The sequence below is a fragment of the Nicotiana tomentosiformis genome, chromosome 11 (genome assembly GCF_000390325.3).
Source record: "Nicotiana tomentosiformis chromosome 11, ASM39032v3, whole genome shotgun sequence".
NCBI lineage: Eukaryota > Viridiplantae > Streptophyta > Magnoliopsida > Solanales > Solanaceae > Nicotiana > Nicotiana tomentosiformis.
Window position 1 is genome coordinate 120,107,082 of NC_090822.1, and position 21,107 is coordinate 120,128,188.

Genomic DNA, 21,107 nt, shown 5'->3' on the forward strand with positions numbered 1-21,107 from the left:
TACGAAGACAATGCTGCATGCATAGCCCAATTGAAGGTAGGATTTATAAAAGGAGATAGAACGAAGCACATTTCACCAAAATTATTCTACACATACGATCTTCAGAAAAATGGTGACATTGATGTGCAACAAATCCGTTCAAGTGACAATCCGGCAGATTTATTCACCAAATCTTTACCAACTTCAACTTTTGAGAAGATGGTATACAAGATTGGAATGCAGAGACTTAAATATTTGAAACAAAGTTTTCATCAGGGGGAGTAAAATACGCGATGTACTCTTTTTTTCTTATTAAGTTTTTTCCCACAGGGTTTTCCCTATAAGGTTTTTAATGAGGCAGTTAGCAATGCGTATTACTAAATATGTGTATTCTTTTTCCTTCATTAGGATTTTTTTCCACTGGATTTTTTCTAGTAAGGTTTTAACGAGGCACATTATCTTTTAATGAACATCCAAGGGGGAGTGTTATGAATATATTATATTATGGATGTTCATTTAGTACTCCGTTGTAAATAAGCTTTCTGAAGAAGTTTATCCATATGAGACTCCGCCATAAATATATTTATCTATTTAGTACTCTATTGGAAATAAGCCTCCTGAAGAAGCTTATCCTTTCAATACTCCGCTATGGATAAATATTACCCATGATAGAAGATTATCTATATCTGGCACAATAGTTTAGAGCAGCAGCTTACACAGCAGCTTGCAGTAGCAGCTTACACAGCAGCTTGCAGTAGCAGCTTCCTTTCTTCTATAAATAGAGGAGAATTCAGTTCATTATGTACGGAAGTTTGAAGTTTGAATAAGATATCAATTTCTCTCTATACTTGTCTTTACTTTACAGTCTTTATTTTATAACAAAATAACTAAATTTTATCTATTATAAGAGTAAGATCACTGAATTTTACTCGTCATAACAATAAAATTTATTCAAAGACATTTAGTAAAACTAAGATAATACAAGCTTTTCTTGGTAGGATAAGTTATTCTTCTCCTTCCATTTGTAGTATCAGTAGACTTGCAGTTGCTAATTTAGTTAGGTAAACTTCTATGGTGTAACTAAACTAACAATAATTACCAACAATTAGTTTGTTAAATTTCTCCAAAAAATACTCTGAGCCTCCTTTACTCAAAGTTATCTCTAGGCAACATTTACCATTCAGAGTGTTGACTAGTTTAAGCCATCCAAAGAATTCTTAAGCACATATTTGACAACTTAATCAACACAATAATAACAACGACAAACTCTGTATAATTTCACAAGTGAAGTCCGAGGCGGGGAGTGTGTACGCAATCTTAATCCTACATTGTGAAAATAGAAAGATTGTTTTCGATATACCATCGACTCAGGAGAAACATAGTCACAACCAATTAACTATGACTAATATACTTATCTACATCAACTGTCAATGAGTTTATATATTCGTATATATTAACATGTTGTAACATATAATAACATGGCTTATTATACGTCAGTAATTTTATTTATTATGGACGATTATCTATAACTATTTTTTAAATGACTTGATAGAGTGAACTTTTTTTTATTGTCATCGTATATAAGTTAAACTCATTAACTATATCTTATCAACAAACACTCATAGTCATAAAAAAAATTAAAAAAAATTAAAGATATTTCTCCACCTCTAACTCTAAGTCATTTTGCTTGTGAAAAAAATGAGTAACCAATCACCATCACTTTACTTCATTCACTCATTTATTTCAAACTTATATTTTCTTTCTTTTTTCTTTCTTTCCTTCTCCTAAATTAACTCTCTTTCTCTTTTCATATTTTCTCATATTGTGTTTATTTCTTCTTCATCTTCATTTCTTTAGCCTCTTTTAGTCCCCCTTTTACACAATGGGGAACTGTTGCTCAAGGGGCCAACCTGATAATGAACATACAAATAATAATGATCATACTAGACAAAAATCCAATACCAAAAATGATCAATCAGTTTCAAATAATTCTCAACAACAACAAAATCATGGTTCAATTACACCACCAAAATCTCCTGATCCTTCTTCAAAACCATCAAAAAATTCCCCTATAGGTCCAGTTTTAGGCAGACCAATGGAAGATGTTAGAAAAACATATTCTATAGGTAAAGAATTAGGGAGGGGTCAATTTGGTGTTACACATTTATGTACACACAAACAAAGTGGTGAACAATTTGCATGTAAAACTATAGCAAAGAGGAAATTGGTTAATAAAGAGGATATTGAAGATGTGAAGAGAGAAGTACAAATAATGCATCATTTAACAGGGCAACAAAATATTGTGGAATTAAAAGGGGCATATGAAGATAAACATTCAGTGCATTTGGTTATGGAATTATGTGCAGGTGGTGAACTTTTTGATAGAATTATTGCTAAGGGACATTATACTGAAAGGGCAGCTGCAACTTTGTTAAGAACAATTGTGCAAATTGTACATACTTGTCATTCTATGGGAGTTATTCATAGAGATCTTAAGCCTGAGAATTTCCTCCTACTTAATAAAGATGAAGATTCACCTCTCAAGGCTACAGATTTTGGTCTTTCTGTATTCTACAAACAAGGTAAGAATTATATATTTATTCGCACTCAATGTTTACGCCTTTTATTGCTTTTCATTTATTTTCTGATTCTTATGATGCTGTTATTATTTTATGATTTCTGTTGGTGGTACTGATATATTGTCTTTTTCGTCTTTTTGAACCGAGGGTTTATCGGAAACAACCTCTCTACTCCCTCGGGGTAGGGGTAAGGTCTGCGTACACACTAGCCTTCCCAGACCTTACTTGTCGGATTTTACTGGGTTGTTGTTGTTGTTGTTTACTCAATGTTTACACCAAACAACTGAATGTAAGATATAATTATATAAATACTGATGTATTCTCACTTTAGAATGGGAGCTTTGGAGCAACGGTAAAGTTGTCTCCGTGTGACCTATACATCACGGGTTTGAGCCGTAGAATCAACAACTGATGCTGGCATCAGGGTAGGCTGCCTACATCACACCTCCTTGAGGTGCGGCCCTTCCCCGGATCCTGCATGAACGCGGGATGCTTCGTCCACCATGCTGCCATTTCTTTTCTCACTTTAATTTGTGACTCTTATGGTTATATTGTTCGATTTGGTTTAAACACGCAGTGTAGATAAGTATTTAGCGTATTATGATATAATTTGCTTGGTTCTTGAAATTATATTTGGTTTGCATGATTCTTTGATTATATTTTGTTAGTATGATTTTTGGAATATATTTGGTTAGCATGATTATTCTTGGGACTTTGGATGTAATATTAATATATCTCTTAAAATTTTGTATTGTGCAGGAGATGTGTTTAAGGACATTGTGGGTAGTGCATATTACATTGCACCTGAAGTCTTGAAAAGAAGATATGGTCCAGAAGTTGATATATGGAGTGTGGGAGTTATGTTATATATTCTTCTTTCTGGTGTTCCTCCTTTTTGGGCGGGTATATCACTAACACAAACCTTAGAGTATTCTTTAAGTTAGAAAAATAAGAGGCAAAATAAACACATATGTTTTTAATATCTGATTTGTGAGTCATCGGTTCACGTGAATATATTATCATGTGGAAGAGAATAGGTATTGAAAGCAAAATGAGATATCGAGTCGCTTAAATTAAGTAAATAATAAAATCTCCTCCTTACCCTTTGTAATTTTATCTCAGTGTCGGATTCAGGATTTAGATTATTGAAATATATATAAGTTCAAATTGAAAGCCGTGTTTCTGTTGAACTCGTACAATATTAGTATATTTTTACCAACAACGGTTGTGGTAGAGTGATAAGTACTCCTCCATCCTTAATCAGAGGTCTTGAGATCAGTCCTAGGTATGGAGTCGCCTTTGTTAAGAACGCTTTATCCCCCAATATGGGACTTCCCGGCGCGAATCTGGATTTAGTCAGGCTTCAATGCAGATACCGGACACTGGATAGGAACCCCAAAAAACAAAAATATTAGTATATATTTGTGGAAATGAACTTCATGGACTAAGAAAATCCTAGTAATGGTATGTAGAGAAAGAATAGTCTATGTTACTTTAGAGTGAGATTAATTAGAGATTAATGAATGATTATTATTAATTTGTTTTCAGAAACTGAACATGGAATATTCAATGCAATATTGAGAGGACATATTGACTTTTCAAGTGATCCATGGCCTGCAATTTCCCATGGTGCCAAAGACCTTGTCAAGAAGATGTTGACTATAGACCCTAAGCAGAGGTTGACAGCAATCCAAGTCTTAAGTAAGTGTTTTACATTGTTCAGTAGAATTCAATCATCCCCTCTTATAATCTGTCTGCCAATATAGTAATTTGTTAAAGGATATTCGAAAGGACTCCTCAAAAATGTTGTCAGGTGTGTGTCGGATCCTCCAAAAGTAGTGCATTTTTTAAGGATCTGATACGTGTGCGAACAATTTTGAAGAGTCCGAGCAACATAATTTACATAATAGCTAACAAACTTTTTATATGAAGATCATCCATGGATCAAGGAAGATGGAGAAGCACCAGATACACCACTTGACAATGCTGTTTTGAGTAGGCTCAAACAATTTAGAGCTATGAACAACTTCAAGAAAGTTGCTCTCCGGGTAATATATTTGCTCGAATCCTCAAGAAATGTTGTTGTATCCGTGTCGGATTCTCAAAAAATATATTATTTTTAGATGATCCGACACGAATGTGACGACATTTTTAAAGAATCTGAGTAACATAAGTTTTTGACGTCAAGTACATTTTAAGAATTAATTATTAATGTACCAAAATATTCACTTGGAGGAATATATTACAGGTAATTGCAGGATGTCTATCAGAGGAAGAGATTATGGGATTGAAGCAAATGTTCAAAAGCATGGATACTGATAACAGTGGGGCAATAACACTTGAGGAGCTAAAACAAGGACTTGCCAAACAAGGCACAAAATTATCTGATTATGAGATTCAACAGTTAATGGAAGCTGTAAGTTCTCTAATTACTTATTATTGCAAATACCAAATTATTTTCTTATATTTAACTTGTTAATTCCTAATTAAGTTGTTAGTAATATCAATTGCACTTAGGAGGGTATCCACCTTAGGTCGGCCCAAGTGGTTGAGCTTATGTCATAATTTATGGCAATGGGGACCTAAAAAAAACGTCTTGAGTCGGGGCTCTATCGGAAACAGTCTGTACGACAACAACCCAGTATAGTCTCACAAGTGAGGTCTGGGGGGATAATGTGCATGCAGACCTTACCCCTATCTTATGAAAGTAGAGATGTTGTTTATGATAACTCTCCCCCCTCCCCTCCCCCTCCCCCCTTCCCCCTACTCTCTATCCCATAAAGGTAAAGGTAAGGTCTACGTACACCCCACCCTCCAGTAATCTTTCTGCAATAAAGATTATTGAAAATGTTGCAACTTGCAAGTCTCTTATTCGTCAAGCCATGGGCGAAGCTAGGTGGGCAGATGGGGGTTCAGCCGAACCTCCTTCGCCGAAAATTATACTCTATATTAAAAAACTTTATGCATATATATTAGTTGTAGAATCCTCTTAGCGCTTCTTTGCGTGTTTACTTTTTATTTTATTTTTTACTTTTCAAAGTTCGGTGGCTAAGATCCAGATTGACTATCTACTCCTAAGGAGGTGTGATAGAGGGTTGTGCAAGGATTGCAAGATTATCTCGAGTGAAACACTCGCGACCCAACATAGGCTCTTGGTGATGGATGTCGGCATCATGATAAGGAGGAAGAAGAACGTGGTTCGGGGCCATCCGAGGATTAGGTGGGGTGCCTTAACGAAGGATAAATCCCAGGAGTTGGAGGGGAGGTTGTTGACTATGGGGGCCTGGAGGAGTAGTGAGGACGCGAGCGATATGTGTAAAATAACGGCAAATTGTATAAGAGAGGCTGCGAGAGAGGTGTTAAAAGTCTCGAAGGGTTACTCGGGCGGTCACAGGGGCGACTGGTGGTGTAACACCGAGGTCCAGGGAAAGGTGGAAGAAAAGAAAATGGTGTACCGGAGGTTAGTGGAGAGTACAGACGAGGAGGAAAGGAGGATGAACAGAGAAAGATATAAGACAGCTAGGAAGGTGGCGAAGTTAGCGGTCACAGAGGCTAAGACTACAGCATTTGGTCGCTTGTACGAAGAGCTGGGGGACAAAGGCAGGGACAAGAGGTTATTCCAGCTGGCCAAGGCGAGAGAAAGGACGGCTCATGATCTAGACCAAGTGAGGTGCATCAAGGACGAGAAATGCAGAGTGTTGATGGAAGATGCTCAGATTAAACGGAGATGGCAGACCTACTTTTATAAATTGCTGAATGATGAAGGGGACAAAGATATTGTGCTAGGGGAATTGGAGCACTCCGAGAGTCACCGATATTTTAGCTACTGTAGGCGCATTAAGGTCGAGGAGACCGTAGGGGATATGCGTAATATGCACAGGAGAAGAGCGACCGGGCCCGACGAGATTCTGGTAGAATTCTGGAGGTTGGTGTGTATAGCAGGATTGGAGTGGCTAACTGGGCAGTTTAATATTATTTTCAGGACGAAGAACATGCCATAAGAATGGAGGTGTAGTACGATGATACCACTATACAAGAACAAATGTGATATCCAGAATTGTAACAACTATAGGGGTATCAAGTTACTAAGTCATACCATGAAAGTTTGGGAGAAGGTAGTGGAAGTGAGGGTGAGGAGGTCAGTGTCAATATCCGATAACCAGTTTTGATTCATGCCTGGTCGTTATACTATGTAAGCTATCCATCTTATAAGGAGATTGGTTGATCTGTATAGGGATAGGAAAAAAGCTTGCACATGGTATTTATTGACCTAGAAAAATCATATGACAAGGTCCCTAGGGAAGTTCTTTGGAGATGCCCGGAGGTGAAAGGTGTTCCGGTTGCTTATATTAGGGTGATTAAGGACATGTATGATGAAGCTAAGACTCGGGTTAGGATAGTGGGGGGCGACTAGGAGCATTTTTTAGTTGTTATGGGTTTACACCAAGGATCGGCGCTAAGCCCGTTCTTATTTGCCTTGGCGACGGACATACTAACACACCATATCCAAGGGGAGGTGCCATGGTATATGTTATTCGCCGATGATATTGTCCTTATCGATGAGACGCGAGGCGATGTTAACGAGAGGTTGGAGGTTTAGAGATAGACCCTTGAGTCTAAAGATTTCAAGTTGAGCATGACTAAGACAAAATATATGGAGTGCAAGTTTATCGGCGTTTCGGGAGAAGCAGACATGGACGTTAGGCTTGACTCTCAAGTCATTCCCAAAAAATGGAGTTTTAAGTACCTGGGGTCGGTTATCCAAGAGGATGAGAAGATTGATGAGGATGTTACACACCGTATAAGGGTGGGTAGATGAAATGGAGGCTAGCGTCTGGTGTCTTGTGTGACAGGAAGGTGCCCCCAAAATTTAAAGGTAAGTTATATAGAGCGGTAGTTAGACTGGCCATGATGTATGGTGCAGAGTGTTGGTCAGTCAAGAATTCTCATATCCAAAAGATGAAAGTTGCAGAGATGATGATGTTGAGATGAATGTGTGGGCAGACTAGGCTGGATAAGATTATGAATGAAGATATCCTGGTGAAGGTGAGCGTGACTCCCATAGAAGACAAGATACAGGAAGTTAGGCTTAGATGGTTCGGGCACGTATGGAGCAGAAGTATGGATGCCCCGGTTAGGAGGTGTGAACGACTGGCCTTGACGGGTGTGAGAAAAGGTAGAGTACGGCCTAAGAAATATTGGGGAGAGATGATCAGGCAGGACCAGGTGCAGCTTCAGATTCCCGAGGACATGGCCCTTGTTAGGACGTTGTGGAGGGCGAGCACTAAGGTTGTAGGTTAAGAGGTAGGAGGCTAGTCTGTATTTTGCCTTAAGCTGCTAGTGGCTTCAATTGTGTCCATATTACTTCATTAGGGTTGCAGGTTAGGTCGTAGGAGGCTAGTCCGATAGTGTAGTGTCTTAGGATGCTAGTGGCTCTTGTTGTATCCATATTACTCCATTGTGTATAAAGTACTGTGCCATTGTTACTGCCTATTGTTATTTCTTTTCTCTCTATTTTATGGTTATTATGTTGTTGATGTTATCTTTCTTGCTCCCTTTGCTATTACTGCTCCACTATCTCTTTTCATCTTCTTGAGCCGAGGGTCTATCGAAAACAGCCTCTCTACCCCTCCGGAGTAGGGGTAAGGTCTGCGTACACACTACCCTCCCCAGACCCCACTTGTGGGATTCCACTGTGTTGTTGTTGTTGAATTCCCTTGATGAAAATCCTACGTCCGCCACTGCGTCAAGTTAATGTTAATTTTCATTGAATATATTAAATTAGGCTGATGCTGATGGAAATGGAACCATAGATTATGAAGAATTTATTACAGCAACAATGCACATGAACAGAATGGACAAAGAAGAACATCTTTACACTGCATTCCAATATTTTGACAAGGATAATAGCGGGTAAGTCCTGTTCGAGGATTTAATTTATACATACTGATCGCATAAGAAGAATTAGTTACCTCTGTAATATTTGTAACCAACTTTCTCATAGATTAAAATTTGATTTATTTTCTTTCAATTTGTCCAGGTACATTACAATAGAAGAGTTAGAGCAAGCTTTAAGAGAATTTGGAATGACCGATGGAAAGGATATAAAGGAAATTGTTGCTGAAGTTGACTCTAATAATGTAAGCTTAAAACATGAGTACACGTTATATGAAATATTTGGTATGACGGAAAATATTTTTCAAATTTTTTCTTAAAAAAAGGTTTTCGGGACAACAAGTTATTTTCTGATGTTTGGTTATCAAAAAAATATTTTCTAAAAAAAAAAACATTTTTCACCAAAAGATGAAAAATGAATTTCCGCATTTTTGGGATAAAGTTATTTTCGTTCACAATCATCTCAACAAGAAACTTCATGTCATTGCTCCAACCAATAGTTACACATTACTATTAATATTTAATATACGGAAAATTTTCATCAAAATACTATCCGACTTGCTAACATTATTATAAATGTCAGTTATATTATTTATTTTGAAAAGTATTTTTCACTCTCCAACTGAGCACCCCTGAAATATAACTACTCTATAAAGAAGCCATTTTTTATAAAATATTATTCAAAATATATTTTCCCTTTCTACCAAACATTAAATTTTCAAATATATTTGGTAATTCATGAATAAATAAAATTATTTATTTTTGCAGGATGGTCGAATCAACTATGAAGAGTTTGTAGCTATGATGAGAAAAGGAACTCCAGAAACTGCAGCAAATCTAAAGAAAAGAAGGGAGTCATTTGTTGCATAAATTTTCATTGTTAATATAAAAAGAATTCAAAATTAAAGAAAAAAATCAAAGTCATTGGTACTTTTATTGGAGGGAAGACCAATGGCTTATTTTGTAAAGTTTTAAGAGTCATTCATGAAATTTACAAAAGTTCATGGATGATTATGTAAATTAAATAACTATCATTTTTCCTAAAAGCAAATTTGAAAAAATGAGATTGTAGAATTCATGAGTTTTTTTGGGATTTTGTTAAGAGTGGGAGATATTCTTTACATTATCTATGTATATATAAGGTAAATCCTTTTGTTGCCAAATTGTTATGTGGTTGGTGCTTAATTGTTATTTGGAGACAATGGATTTCCTATTAGTGTTGCTATATAGTTTGTGCGGTATTAGAAATAGATAATAATTGTTGCATTTGTAATCAACTACCTTCAAACATCACCAAAGGATGTGGTGTATCGGATGAGACTGCTCCTCCCTTAGCTAGAGGTCTCGGGTTCGAGTCTTGGGTATGGAAAAATCTTTGGTAGGGAGCACTTCCCCCCAAATGAGGCCCTATCCGGCGCGAATCCGGATATAGTCGGGCTCCAATGCGGATACCGAATACCGGGTGGGAAACCAAAAAAAAACTACCTTCAATCAACTTTTGCCAGAGGGCAGCCGGTGCACAAAGCAACATGCATTCATGAAGGGTCCGCGAAAAAACCATACCTTAAGGGATGTGATTTACACAATCTACCATAATGCAAACATTAGTGATTGCTTCCATTACTCGAACTCGTGACTTTTAGGTCATACAGAGACAACTTTATCATTGCTCCCAGGCTCCCAAGTAAGATGAGTTAAAAATAATAATCTTATGATGGTGGGGGATATGTAGTATCTCAAAGCATCATTAATGATGGGGCAAGTGCACAGATAGTCATTCTCATGGATGCTATTTAGAAATTAGCCAGTACTTATTTTATCATAAAATTTTAAACAAAAAACCTTAACTTCAAGAAAATTCATGACAATTTTGTTCTGAAAAAATGAAATTCAAGTTGCATTGGCTAAAAGTTAAATAGCAGCCCCATAGAGTGGCTACTGGTGTCATTTCTAGATTAATGATTGAGAGCTATATTAATCAAGATTACTGAATTAGTATGATCTATTCATCAAGTGACGTGTACTTGTTAAGCTATGACGCGTACTTCCATGCAAAACAAAGGCAATAATTCTAAATGGCTATAACTTGAACTTCACCCATCATTAACAAACTCCCAACCCTAGGAGGGGAAAAGATATGCTTAGGGTTGTTTGGAAAGAAGATAGTTAAAAATCGGACCTTAGGCTCTACTCAATCCCATGAGCCGACTCCTACTCAACCCCATGGAGCCGGCTCTTGAGATGAGAATAGCCCAAAACCATATAAGAAAATATGAGCTCCCCGAATGCACAAGATTGGGTAGTGGACAACATAAGATGGAGGCAAAATATTGAATAAACCAAGAATACGGATACCAAGAATACGGATAGATCTGGCATCGATACCAACTAGGTAACAACTCAACATTACCATGCATAACTCAGGTCTTGTACCATATTAAGAAAATGAACTTTACGCCTAACTCAACCACAAAAGTTAACTCTTGAAGTGGGAAAACCACAGATAATATAAGGAGTTATTAACCTATGTGAGACAATATAACAAATTGGAAAAGAGAACTTATATTCCAACAAAATGTGAATGAGCTACTAGCTGTATAAATAATTTGCCACAAGCCTTCAAACTTGATTCTTGAAATAAGATACAAACATTACAAACAATATTCTGCAAGTTAGACCAGTAACAAATACTTAAATTAAGTACTGCAAGATAAATTACCACCACAAACAAAGGATATTGACCCCCCAGCTCCAAGAGAAGAAAGAAAAAGGAAGGATTTTCAAGAAAAAAGATAACATAAGACTAAGAGAGAATCAAAACAATCTTAGTTGAGCAGCCAAATAGCACTGTACATAAATTACAGCACAGCAAGTTTCTCCAGCTTTCCTTTTCCACAGATCTTGGATCCTTAAGGAACCAATGGCATTGGATTATTCCCAGAGAATATTGTTATTGGAAAAGGCCAATCGATTCCCACAAAAGCTGTGACCAAAACCAACCCCATCCAATTATATGTTGCCAAAGAATGCTCTGAAGTAAACCAAACCTACTTAATCATCGAATGCACAAGGCGACAGATCGAACAGCCTCTGTTCGAAAAACAACACTTTTGTGATCTATGTCCAAACCCCTGCAACGGAGCAATAAAGTAAAAGATCACAGCGGTTCAGCTCGCCACAGTCAGGATGTTGTGTTCTTCTTTTCTTCAAGAACAGAACCCTCTTTAAGTGCAATTTGTGCCTCATTTTCCCTTCCCATCGCAAAAAGAGAAGCAGCTTGTAAATATGATGCAATATGCCAAACAGGAGATATTACTTGTGCTTGTACTGCATCATTAAGGGCTTCCTGCGGCATATCACTCATGAGATAAGACAGACTACGTCGAGCATACACAGTTGGGGAGACCATTGTTCCAACATCGATGAACTGCAAAACCAAGCAACATACTAAATGAATAATGTACTTCATAAATAGATTAAATCCACCACCACTTTCCCTATAAACATTAATCGACACTACAATAATCAGTCCTAAGAGTTCAGTAACAATTTCAAGGATATGTTATCACTATAATCAGTCCTAAGAGTTCAGTAACAATCTCAAGAATATGTTATCATTATAATAAGTCCCAAGAGTTCAGTAACAATCTCAAGAATAAGTTACCATTCTGTTTAAACCATATTTTGTGCACTATTATTTATCCCGTTACCCGAGTGTATAAAGCCTTAGTCTACAAGCTATATCTCCCCTAAGAAAGCACAGTTGTAAAGAATGAATCAGAGCCTCAATGCAACATAGGTATCATATTCAAACTTTAGTGAAATGATTAAGAGTATTAAAACCAATCGAGAATAATAATTTCCAACCTGTGTATAGCATTCGACGGCAGCCTTAGCATCTTTGTGCCTGAAAGCAGCATCACCCTTTTTCTTGGAGTTCAATGTTTCCTGCATCTGATTTGTCCACATTTGGAATGAAAGCTGCAACCAACATTGAAAAGTGTGGCTATCATGAGACTTTGATAATTGGCTTCCGAAGGTGTATGGCTATCATGAGACTTCGATAATTGGCTTCCAAAGGTGTATAGTAAGTTGGATTTGATAACCATATGAACAAGCAATAAGTTACAAAATGAAACTGCTAAGGAGCTGATTGATACTTCAAATTGTCTCACGTGTCGGAGAACTGAGAACAATCATTCTACTTGCATTGGAAACTTACGCCAAAAGGATTGATAAAAGATAAAAGATTGATAACATGCATGTACAGGATGAAGACATCAACGCCTCAAAATAATCATTGATAGAAACAAACCTCAGTAGCTGCTCCCTCATCGTCTTTGTACCCGAGCTTTTCTAAAATCTCATGGATGGCAGTTAAATCCATTCTCAAGCAGGCTTCACCAAGTGGAGACAGAGACATAGTTTCACTATTACGTGATATACCCATCAACACATGAGAAGGAACCTGCAGAACAAGTTTAAAAAGTTTATTCCAGCTAAGTTCTATAATTAATGTGATTTTTGGCATTTTACAGTCAGCCAATATAGAAAATCAATATTAAGGGAAAATAATGTAATCTAAAAAGTTTCTCACCTTATCCAAATTACTGTTTTTACTAATTTTAAGTAACTACTGTCATGGAACCATTGTTTTGACATTACTAGTGCCATGGAACTACTTAGGCCCCATTTGATTTTATTCGATTAAGACGTCTGAATCTCAACATTGAATACTTAAGATTTTGTGCTTACAACATCCAGACCCCACTTGTGGGATTATACTGGGTTTGTTGTTGTTGTTGTTGCTGTTGACCTAATAAATAGAGAGTTTATATATATTGTTTCTTTGATGAAGCACACTCTAAAATCTAGCTGCAGCGGGCTATCAGTGGTCATGGTAGTGCGGAGGAGGTTGAGATGGTGGTTGTGCAGTGGTGGCTGATGGTGGTGACTGACAGTGGAGATGATGGTTGTGCAGTAGAAGTTGGTGGTACAGGTGTTTGGTGACTAGATGTTATTGGCGGTGGTACTTGCGCAGTGGAGACTGATGGTAGAGACATTTGGAGGCGGTGAGTAGTGGTGACGGGGGTTGGTGGTAGTGATTATGAGGTGGTTGAATGACTCAAATTCACCCCCCCCCCCCCCCCAAAACCCCAACAAAAGAAAGAAAAAGGAAAGTACACAGGCAGAAAACACATAATACAAACTCAGTATAAACCTTAAGGATACTAATGGATAATCAGGACAAGAAATAACAAGACCTCGGTTTCTTTCTGAAGAGGAAATAAAGCAGCGACTAGTGACTTTGGATTTGGCCGCTCACGTGGCTCGTATTGCAGACATCTTGAAGCTATCCGTACCAACTCAGTTCCATCATCAGAAGAAAATTGACCTTCCAAGCAAGAATCAGTTAACATCTGAAGATTCCGGTCTTTAATCAAATCAAGGGCCTGAAAAAAACATATAAGAGTATTAGAAGAGGATGACCACCCGAAAATAAAAAAAGTTAAGAGTGCCTCATCAATGACTTAATTACAGCAACCAGATATCCTTTGTCATAAACAGTTATGCTTGATAAAATCGATCCTACTTTACAAAAATTTAGTTGTTGTAGCACCACTCATCATCTTCAACAATCAGGGAAACCAACCCCCACCCCAAATTGAATTTGATGCCTGGTTTAAACAATTTTTCCAAGCTTGAAATTCTCGTTTTTCCATTTTCTTACAGGTGCATAACTATAAAATTATATGATAACAATTAGTGTCTTAACATGATTCAGACTGTTCGGATAACTTTTAATTAGCAGTCTAAGCATCAGTGCTGAGATTGAACAAGATAGATTACTAAAAAATGGGAGAGGCAGGAATAGGAAAAGACGAACAAGAATAAGATGCCCATGGGGTTTCATGAATAGCTCTTCTAGGAACCTAATCGACGAAGACAACCATGAATATTACTCGAGTCTAGACATCAGAACTGCCAGCTTTGTTGTACAAATAGCTCCTGAATGTCCATTGCGTTCTGGAGAATAATACAGCCAGGATTTCTCTATCTCTTGAGTTATGTTAGGAAGTGTTGCACTTGCATCTGTGCTCAGAAAGCCCATATATTAACAATTTATTTTTGGTAAATATATATATTACTCCATCTGTTTCAATTTATGAGATGTACATTGACTCGGCATGAAGTTTAAAAAGAAAAAAAAGAAAAGACTTTTGAAACTTGTGGCCTTAAAAGCTTAAAGGGTAAAAGCTTATGTGGGGCTTTCCATTTGTGTGGCTATAGAAACTTCTCATTAAAGGTAAAACGGGTAAAAGGAAAAGTTTAAAGTCAAATTGTTTCCAAATATAGAATGTCATTCTTTTGGAACGCCTAATAAGGAAAGTGTGTCATATAAATTGAAACAGAGGGAGTAACAATATTTCCCTGCCCAACCTTGCATCTTACTGTTGTTTTTCCTAGGGTAAGATCATCTGTAAAACAATAAAACGAAAATCACAGCTTTTCGAATATAGTCATCATTAAATTTCAATAACAACAATATACCCAGTATTATCCCATACTGTGGGGTCTGGGGAGGGTAGTGTGTACGCAGACCTTACCCCTACCTTGTGAGGATAGAGAGGCTGTTTTCAATAGACCCTCGGCTCAATATCAATAACAATATCTTTAAACTCAAACCGGCTTGGATCGTAAAGATTTACTTGTTTATATAAAAGATGTGTCGGACACAAACTAGAACAAATGAAACACATTAATATGTCACGTGTTCTTGTCCCAAAAGAAAGTAAAACAATATCGTCTTCAAAATTAGCAGAAAAGAACATACATGGCTTGGAGGAATATGTTTTCCACTGAGAAGGTCAAGCAACAGTGTCCCAAAGCTGTACATGACGCTCTCCGGGGTGATTCTTCCTACAAACATTTCAGAATAACCGAGTGAACGATGACAAATTCAACAATTCTTGACCAGAAATATTGTTAAGATCGTGGAGATCAATGAAGAGGCACTAATCCAAGTAGAATACAGCTAAATGAATAAACCAATGACATAAGGTAAAAATTGCTTGTAAAGATCATCCCCCTTTAGCCTTCTAAGAACAAAGAAAGATAATCAAGCAATATGCTAGGTAAATGCAAGAGGCTGCAAAATATCCCCCCCCCCCCCCCCCCCCAAAAAAAACCCTTCTTCCTCTCCCTTTTAGGATGGGAGGGGAAGTTTCAAATAACAAAAACCACTGTCATCAAGGAGAGACTATCACGAGTTCATCAGAAAAGAAGTCCGTCAACACACACATTAAATTTTAATATCGTATTTTATGAATCAGTCACCTACGTTTTGTATAACTAGAAGAAGGCCAAGTTTAACCAAAGTTCAAATCTCAATAGAGGCGACACTAGTTTAATTTTTCTCTCTGCGTAAGTCATTGTCGACGATTTTACCGATATGTATGCTGGTGGGAGATAGTAGGTATTCGTTAGATCAGATGCAATACCACAAGCTGGTCTCGACAACACCATTATATAAATAAACACACATGCATATAAGAGCATTCATCAATTGTACTTACTACCTAATGCCACCTTGACGTTAGAGGATGAGAAGTTACGTCGGTACCAAGCATTTTGATCATCCAGATTCATCCAATACCACTCAAAGTGGTATGTGTCTAAAATTGTTAGGTCTGAACAGCTTATTTCACTTGTATAATTGTAAACAAGCCGCACACATTTTAAGGAAAATTCGGGGAGAGAGAACAACTTTTGAAGAGTCAAGTGTTTACTGTCCTTACAGAAACTTTCTCTCCTCTTTGCACCTATCTATCAGCAGTACTCATGTTACTGCTTTACCAGATATACATGTTATTGAAATTTCATAAACAGATAAAACGAGAAGCAAAATGTCAAGCAACTAAGCTAGAAAATTAAATACTATTTGTCGATACACAGCAACTAAGAGAGGTCTTACCCGTCCTCAAATATTCAGGAGGAGTAAATGCCAAGTTCGTGCTGTAACTTTTTCCATCTCGACTGTTCTTCATCAAACCAAAGCAAGAGAGACGAGGATCACCTTCCTGAGAAATATCCAAAGGGTAGATCATTAGAGGCACTCAAATAATATATTTACCAATAAACAACGAAAGAATGATCATGGAACTATGTACTTACTTCATCAAATAATATTCTATAAGCATTAAGATCATGATAAAGTGCACGCCCTTTGCTTGTACAATACTCAAGAGCCTGTCCAAGATACAAAGCCACCCTTAACCGCATTGCCCATTTCATGGGTTGCGTTTCCCCTGGATATATAAATATGATAAGTCAACTTGAATTTCACCAATCACAAAGATATACATATCTTCCTTAAATCTTCACACAAGTCGTGATTCCCATTTTCCTTCATTAAAGCAGTAAAAATTCGAGTGTTCCCATCTCGTCCAATCTCATTTTCACCGAGTTTCTAGGTGAAGTTCAGATAAATTCATAATTAGGTTTATTTTGAAAATCTTTATATTTTCTGGACAAGTGATGGTGTAAAAAAATATAATTGCAAAAAAAAAAAAATATTATATCAATCAATCAACCAAGCTTAAATTCCAAATTAGTTTGGGTCAGGTATATGAATCATCTTTATCACTTGTCCCTTGAATTCCATATCAGTTACTCCTTCCGTCTCTTCTCAATAAAACCCTGGTTGCTCCTTTCATCATGTCGATTTAACACTTGACACACGTTAGAACTACTGTAGAAAATTAATCATGGTTGAGCCTTCCAACATCAAGTAACCTAACTATAATTTTCTTACGCATACATATAGCATGCAAGTAACGATGACACAAACCACAAATTACCCCCCCCCCCCCCCCAAACCCCCGCAGGATAGATTACCCCTTTTCGGATGATTGAGAAGAATATCATATAAAAAATGATAAATATGAAAGACCAGCCACAAATTTGAAAACAGAGAAAGATTCTCCCTATATACTATGGGCTTGCACAAAAATCTGGCATGAGTCTACTCGTTTAGCCAACTTATAGATAAGCTAACCAATAGTATACAAGATGAGTTTTTATTGTGCAAGTTATTTGGCAAATGATATTCTTGTTAATTAATGAAACTAGTGCAAGTCAACCAATAGTTCAAACTATGAAGATCACTTTAGAGATAAAGCGTTTTATGGATAAGAATAAGAAGGAACATAGGCAAATGCAAGTTTATATCCCCCATAAAAAAAACTAAAATGAGATTAGATGAGATTGTGGCACCTATATACAGACAATTAAGATATCTAAGCAAGATCTACCCATAAAATAGCACGGTAAGTGGAAATGTAACGAACGAAACTAAAATAGGATGACTTGAAAAGGTATTGTGGAGGTGATGTGATAGGAGGATAATTAACAAAGCAAACAACAATATTTACACCAAAAAGAGACTTCAGGAATCAATCAAGCCCTAAATTCCAGGACTAGGATGGAAAACAAAAGTACAAATATAATTGAACTTACAGTGAAAAAGATGTTTTGCAAGTGTCTCATTGGGCATAAATTCTGCCACAAGCAACCTCTCATCACCCTCGCAACAACAACCAAGAAGATTTGCTAACCTGTTGTTGCGGAGAGAACCAACAGATCTTGCTTCTTCCTGAAGTTCTCAATTTGAAGGATAAAGAAAAGGAAGTTAAAAGTCTATTGCTTAAACAAAGTAAAGTGCTTGTCAGTAGGAAAAAAACAAGATTCTTAGCTTCGAGCTATTAATACATCGAAAAAAGTGCATGCACTAAGGACAAAGAATAAGACGTGTAAAGCGTCATACTTCAATTTCCCATTTATGGCTCGGTTGTCTTATATAAGAAACACTAAATATCCTCGCTACTGGAATGCATATAGAAACTTAATTACCAGATGGTATTACATAAATCCTCTTTAGAATAACTTACTAAGAACTGTCGGGAATCAGGCCATGCAGATCTATTAAAGCGTTTGACAGCAACCCTCCTCTGGTTCTCTAACTTTCCCTTATAAACAACATTTGGAGCTTTTTCACCGTGTTCGGAAACTATATTCTCTACGGCAAATCCAGAAGTAGCTATTCTCAGCTGTTCAACAGTAAACTCACGGAATGTAGGCAAATCACTAACTTCATCTTTTTCCTCGTCATCTATTAGAAGAAGGAAATCCGACAAAATTATAATTCTGAATTCAACTGTCCTCGGATAGTGATAGAAAAATACCCACAAAAAAAAATAGCTTTACATACCAGGATTCTTAGCCTCGTGAACGGGACCATTCTGTCCATCCCAGCAACACGAGGCGAGTTTTGAACATTCACAGCCCATCCTACAACCCCTCTACTTTAGAGCTCTAACGGCAACTTTGTGTCCGTATCACAACCACCACATGTTCTGCAGCTTAAAAGATCTGCATTTGGGTCCAAAAGCAAGTTTCTCAATACAAAATCATATCCTGGTTCTTAAAAGTAGATCCTTGTAATTAAACTGGAAACAACAAAGACAAGTTTGAAAACTTGCAACACAATTCCAGGTGTACACACCAAGAGTTATACAACAGTCCATTGATTATGCTATCCACAACTCAAAGAAACTACAAAGTACACAATAGTCTATGCAATTAGCAATCCACAACTCAAAGATGTGGACAGCAATTCCAAAAACACAGCTACTTCACTATCCATCAAAAAGGTAAAATACCCATAAAACAAGAATCATAGACATCATATTTCAGCTCCATCACAAGTAAAGCAAATACCAAAAATGGAATCAAGAAAAAAGAGCATAAACCCAAAAAAAAAGTACCTTTAGCATAGATTCAAATCTGAGTCAATCCAAACACTTGATACAAATCCCAAAGCTACAAACTTTCTCCCAAAAGCTCCACTTTTTTTCAATTGAGTCAACACACACCAATTTCAAACCACCCTGAAAAAACTCATCATACAAGTCAACCCCAAGTCAAGATTCAATCTTTTTAAGCTAATGCACAAAACCCAAATACAAAAACCACAAAGCATCACAAAACAACAAACCCCACATAAAAATAAGCAGCAATCTTCACATAGGTTAAGAGATAAAACCATAAACATCAAGAAATAAAAAGTAACTAACCAAAAGGCAGCTTTCTTGAAAGTTGATTGAGTGAAAAAAAGGTCCAGTTAAGAGTAATTTTCTTGAGATATAGAGAGAGAAAAAGGGAGATCAAGAAAGTGAAAAATGTGTATTTATAGTGAGGAAGATAGAGAGATGAGAAAAAAATAAAAAGATGTGTTTGTACAGATCCCTTTTTCAGTGTGTACATATTACTCTGTTACTAGGACAACTACTATTATGTATAAAATTATAATTAATGTACTATTTTGGTGCTTTTTTTTCCCTATTTTCCACCGACATTAAACACCCTTTTTTTCTCCTCATATTTTTCTAAGACATCGAGACCATAATCTATTGTCTATCCATCTGGCCACAAAACAAAGATATTATTAAGTTGGTGTATAATAATGCTTGAAAGGTCGAGTATAAATGATATTATTGTTGGTGTAATTGTGTACCTGATAAATAATTAAAATGTAACTAATTAGAGATGCATCGAAAAGTTGATTGTTAGTTAAACTTTGAAAAATTTGTATTTATGTAGTTGAGTTTTAAAGTCGTCTAAACCGTTAAGATTTGGCGTAATATTGTGACTCTATTTAATATTGTCGTACTCTCTAGATGGGTAATATGTGCATTTTTTGTAACTTTAAAAGTTTCATTTATATAGTAATCTCATCGTTGATTTTATTTGATTGTATATCGTCATCTTATCGTAGGCAACAATCAAAATGATCTTCGTAAATTTACGAACGACATCAAAGTCAAACGAGCATTTTAGAACTATAACGATTTTTTACTTTCCTTTACAACATACGAAAGAGAAAGCACATCCTTCCAATCACTTCTATTATCTTTTATTGACGCTACGATATTCCATCAATTCCTGAACCAGCTCAACTAATTAACTTGTTGCTATTAAGCCCAAAGTATTTTGTAACTATAAGACACTTTGTTTATTTCAAATTATCTAGTGTCGTAATATTTTTTACATTTAATGTAATATAATTTTTTTATTACGTTAAGGTGATAAAATAGTCTCCCAGAACAATTAAGAGAACACCACTTGGGATGTATATGGACCTTCAACAAAATCTCCATCCAATATTTTGAACATTAAATGAGATATAAAGTCGTTGGCTTTCATTTATTCCAAATTTGATTTGGAACTTATAAAAATAACTTTTTCTTTAACAAAACCAAACAAACCTATTTATTTTCCTTTTGGGTTGACTTTCGACACAATAATGTTCGTTCAACATTTGCCTTGCATTATTTAAAGGTGAGAAAATATGATATAACAAGAGAGGGAGATATTTCATTGGAAGTTCAAATATTGAATTTTAACATTTAAACATAACCAAATTATATTTGCAAAAGTTGAAATTCGAAATTTGCAAATACTAAAATGATATTCTATGGCCTAACGCTTTCACTTGAAAATTTCTATGTTACGAAAATGGGCATGTTTTAATTTGAATTAAAGGGTGTTTGGCTACTTTACGAAAAATTAAACCGCCTTTTCAGATTTTTAGTG

The 21,107-nt window shown here is 36.3% G+C and overlaps 2 protein-coding genes across 3 annotated transcripts; one reads left to right on the plus strand and one right to left on the minus strand.

Moving 5' to 3' along the window:
* The first annotated feature begins 1,759 nt into the window (after positions 1 to 1,759).
* On the plus strand, positions 1,760 to 9,616 carry LOC104120061 (calcium-dependent protein kinase 17-like). The gene is made up of 8 exons (XM_009631736.3): positions 1,760 to 2,561; positions 3,318 to 3,461; positions 4,107 to 4,259; positions 4,491 to 4,606; positions 4,807 to 4,974; positions 8,344 to 8,471; positions 8,599 to 8,698; positions 9,222 to 9,616. Exons 1-8 carry the CDS (start codon positions 1,862 to 1,864, stop codon positions 9,321 to 9,323), a joined length of 1,611 nt encoding a protein of 536 aa, XP_009630031.1. The 5' UTR covers positions 1,760 to 1,861; the 3' UTR covers positions 9,324 to 9,616.
* Positions 9,617 to 11,058: 1,442 nt separating this feature from the next.
* LOC104120062 (serine/threonine-protein kinase BSK7-like) lies at positions 11,059 to 19,764 on the minus strand. Of its 2 annotated transcripts, XM_009631737.4 has the most exons (12): positions 19,589 to 19,764; positions 19,280 to 19,402; positions 18,724 to 18,884; positions 18,404 to 18,624; positions 17,973 to 18,108; positions 16,629 to 16,762; positions 16,429 to 16,534; positions 15,289 to 15,374; positions 13,718 to 13,906; positions 12,769 to 12,921; positions 12,321 to 12,434; positions 11,059 to 11,880 (listed from the first exon to the last, which is right to left on the minus strand). In XM_009631737.4, the coding sequence occupies exons 3-12, from the start codon at positions 18,800 to 18,802 to the stop codon at positions 11,635 to 11,637; spliced, it is 1,464 nt and encodes a 487-aa protein (XP_009630032.1). In that variant the 5' UTR covers positions 18,803 to 18,884; positions 19,280 to 19,402; positions 19,589 to 19,764; the 3' UTR covers positions 11,059 to 11,634. The 2 variants fall into 2 exon arrangements, with proteins under 2 accessions (XP_009630032.1, XP_009630033.1); XM_009631738.4 differs by lacking the exon at positions 19,280 to 19,402.
* Positions 19,765 to 21,107: the final 1,343 nt, after the last annotated feature.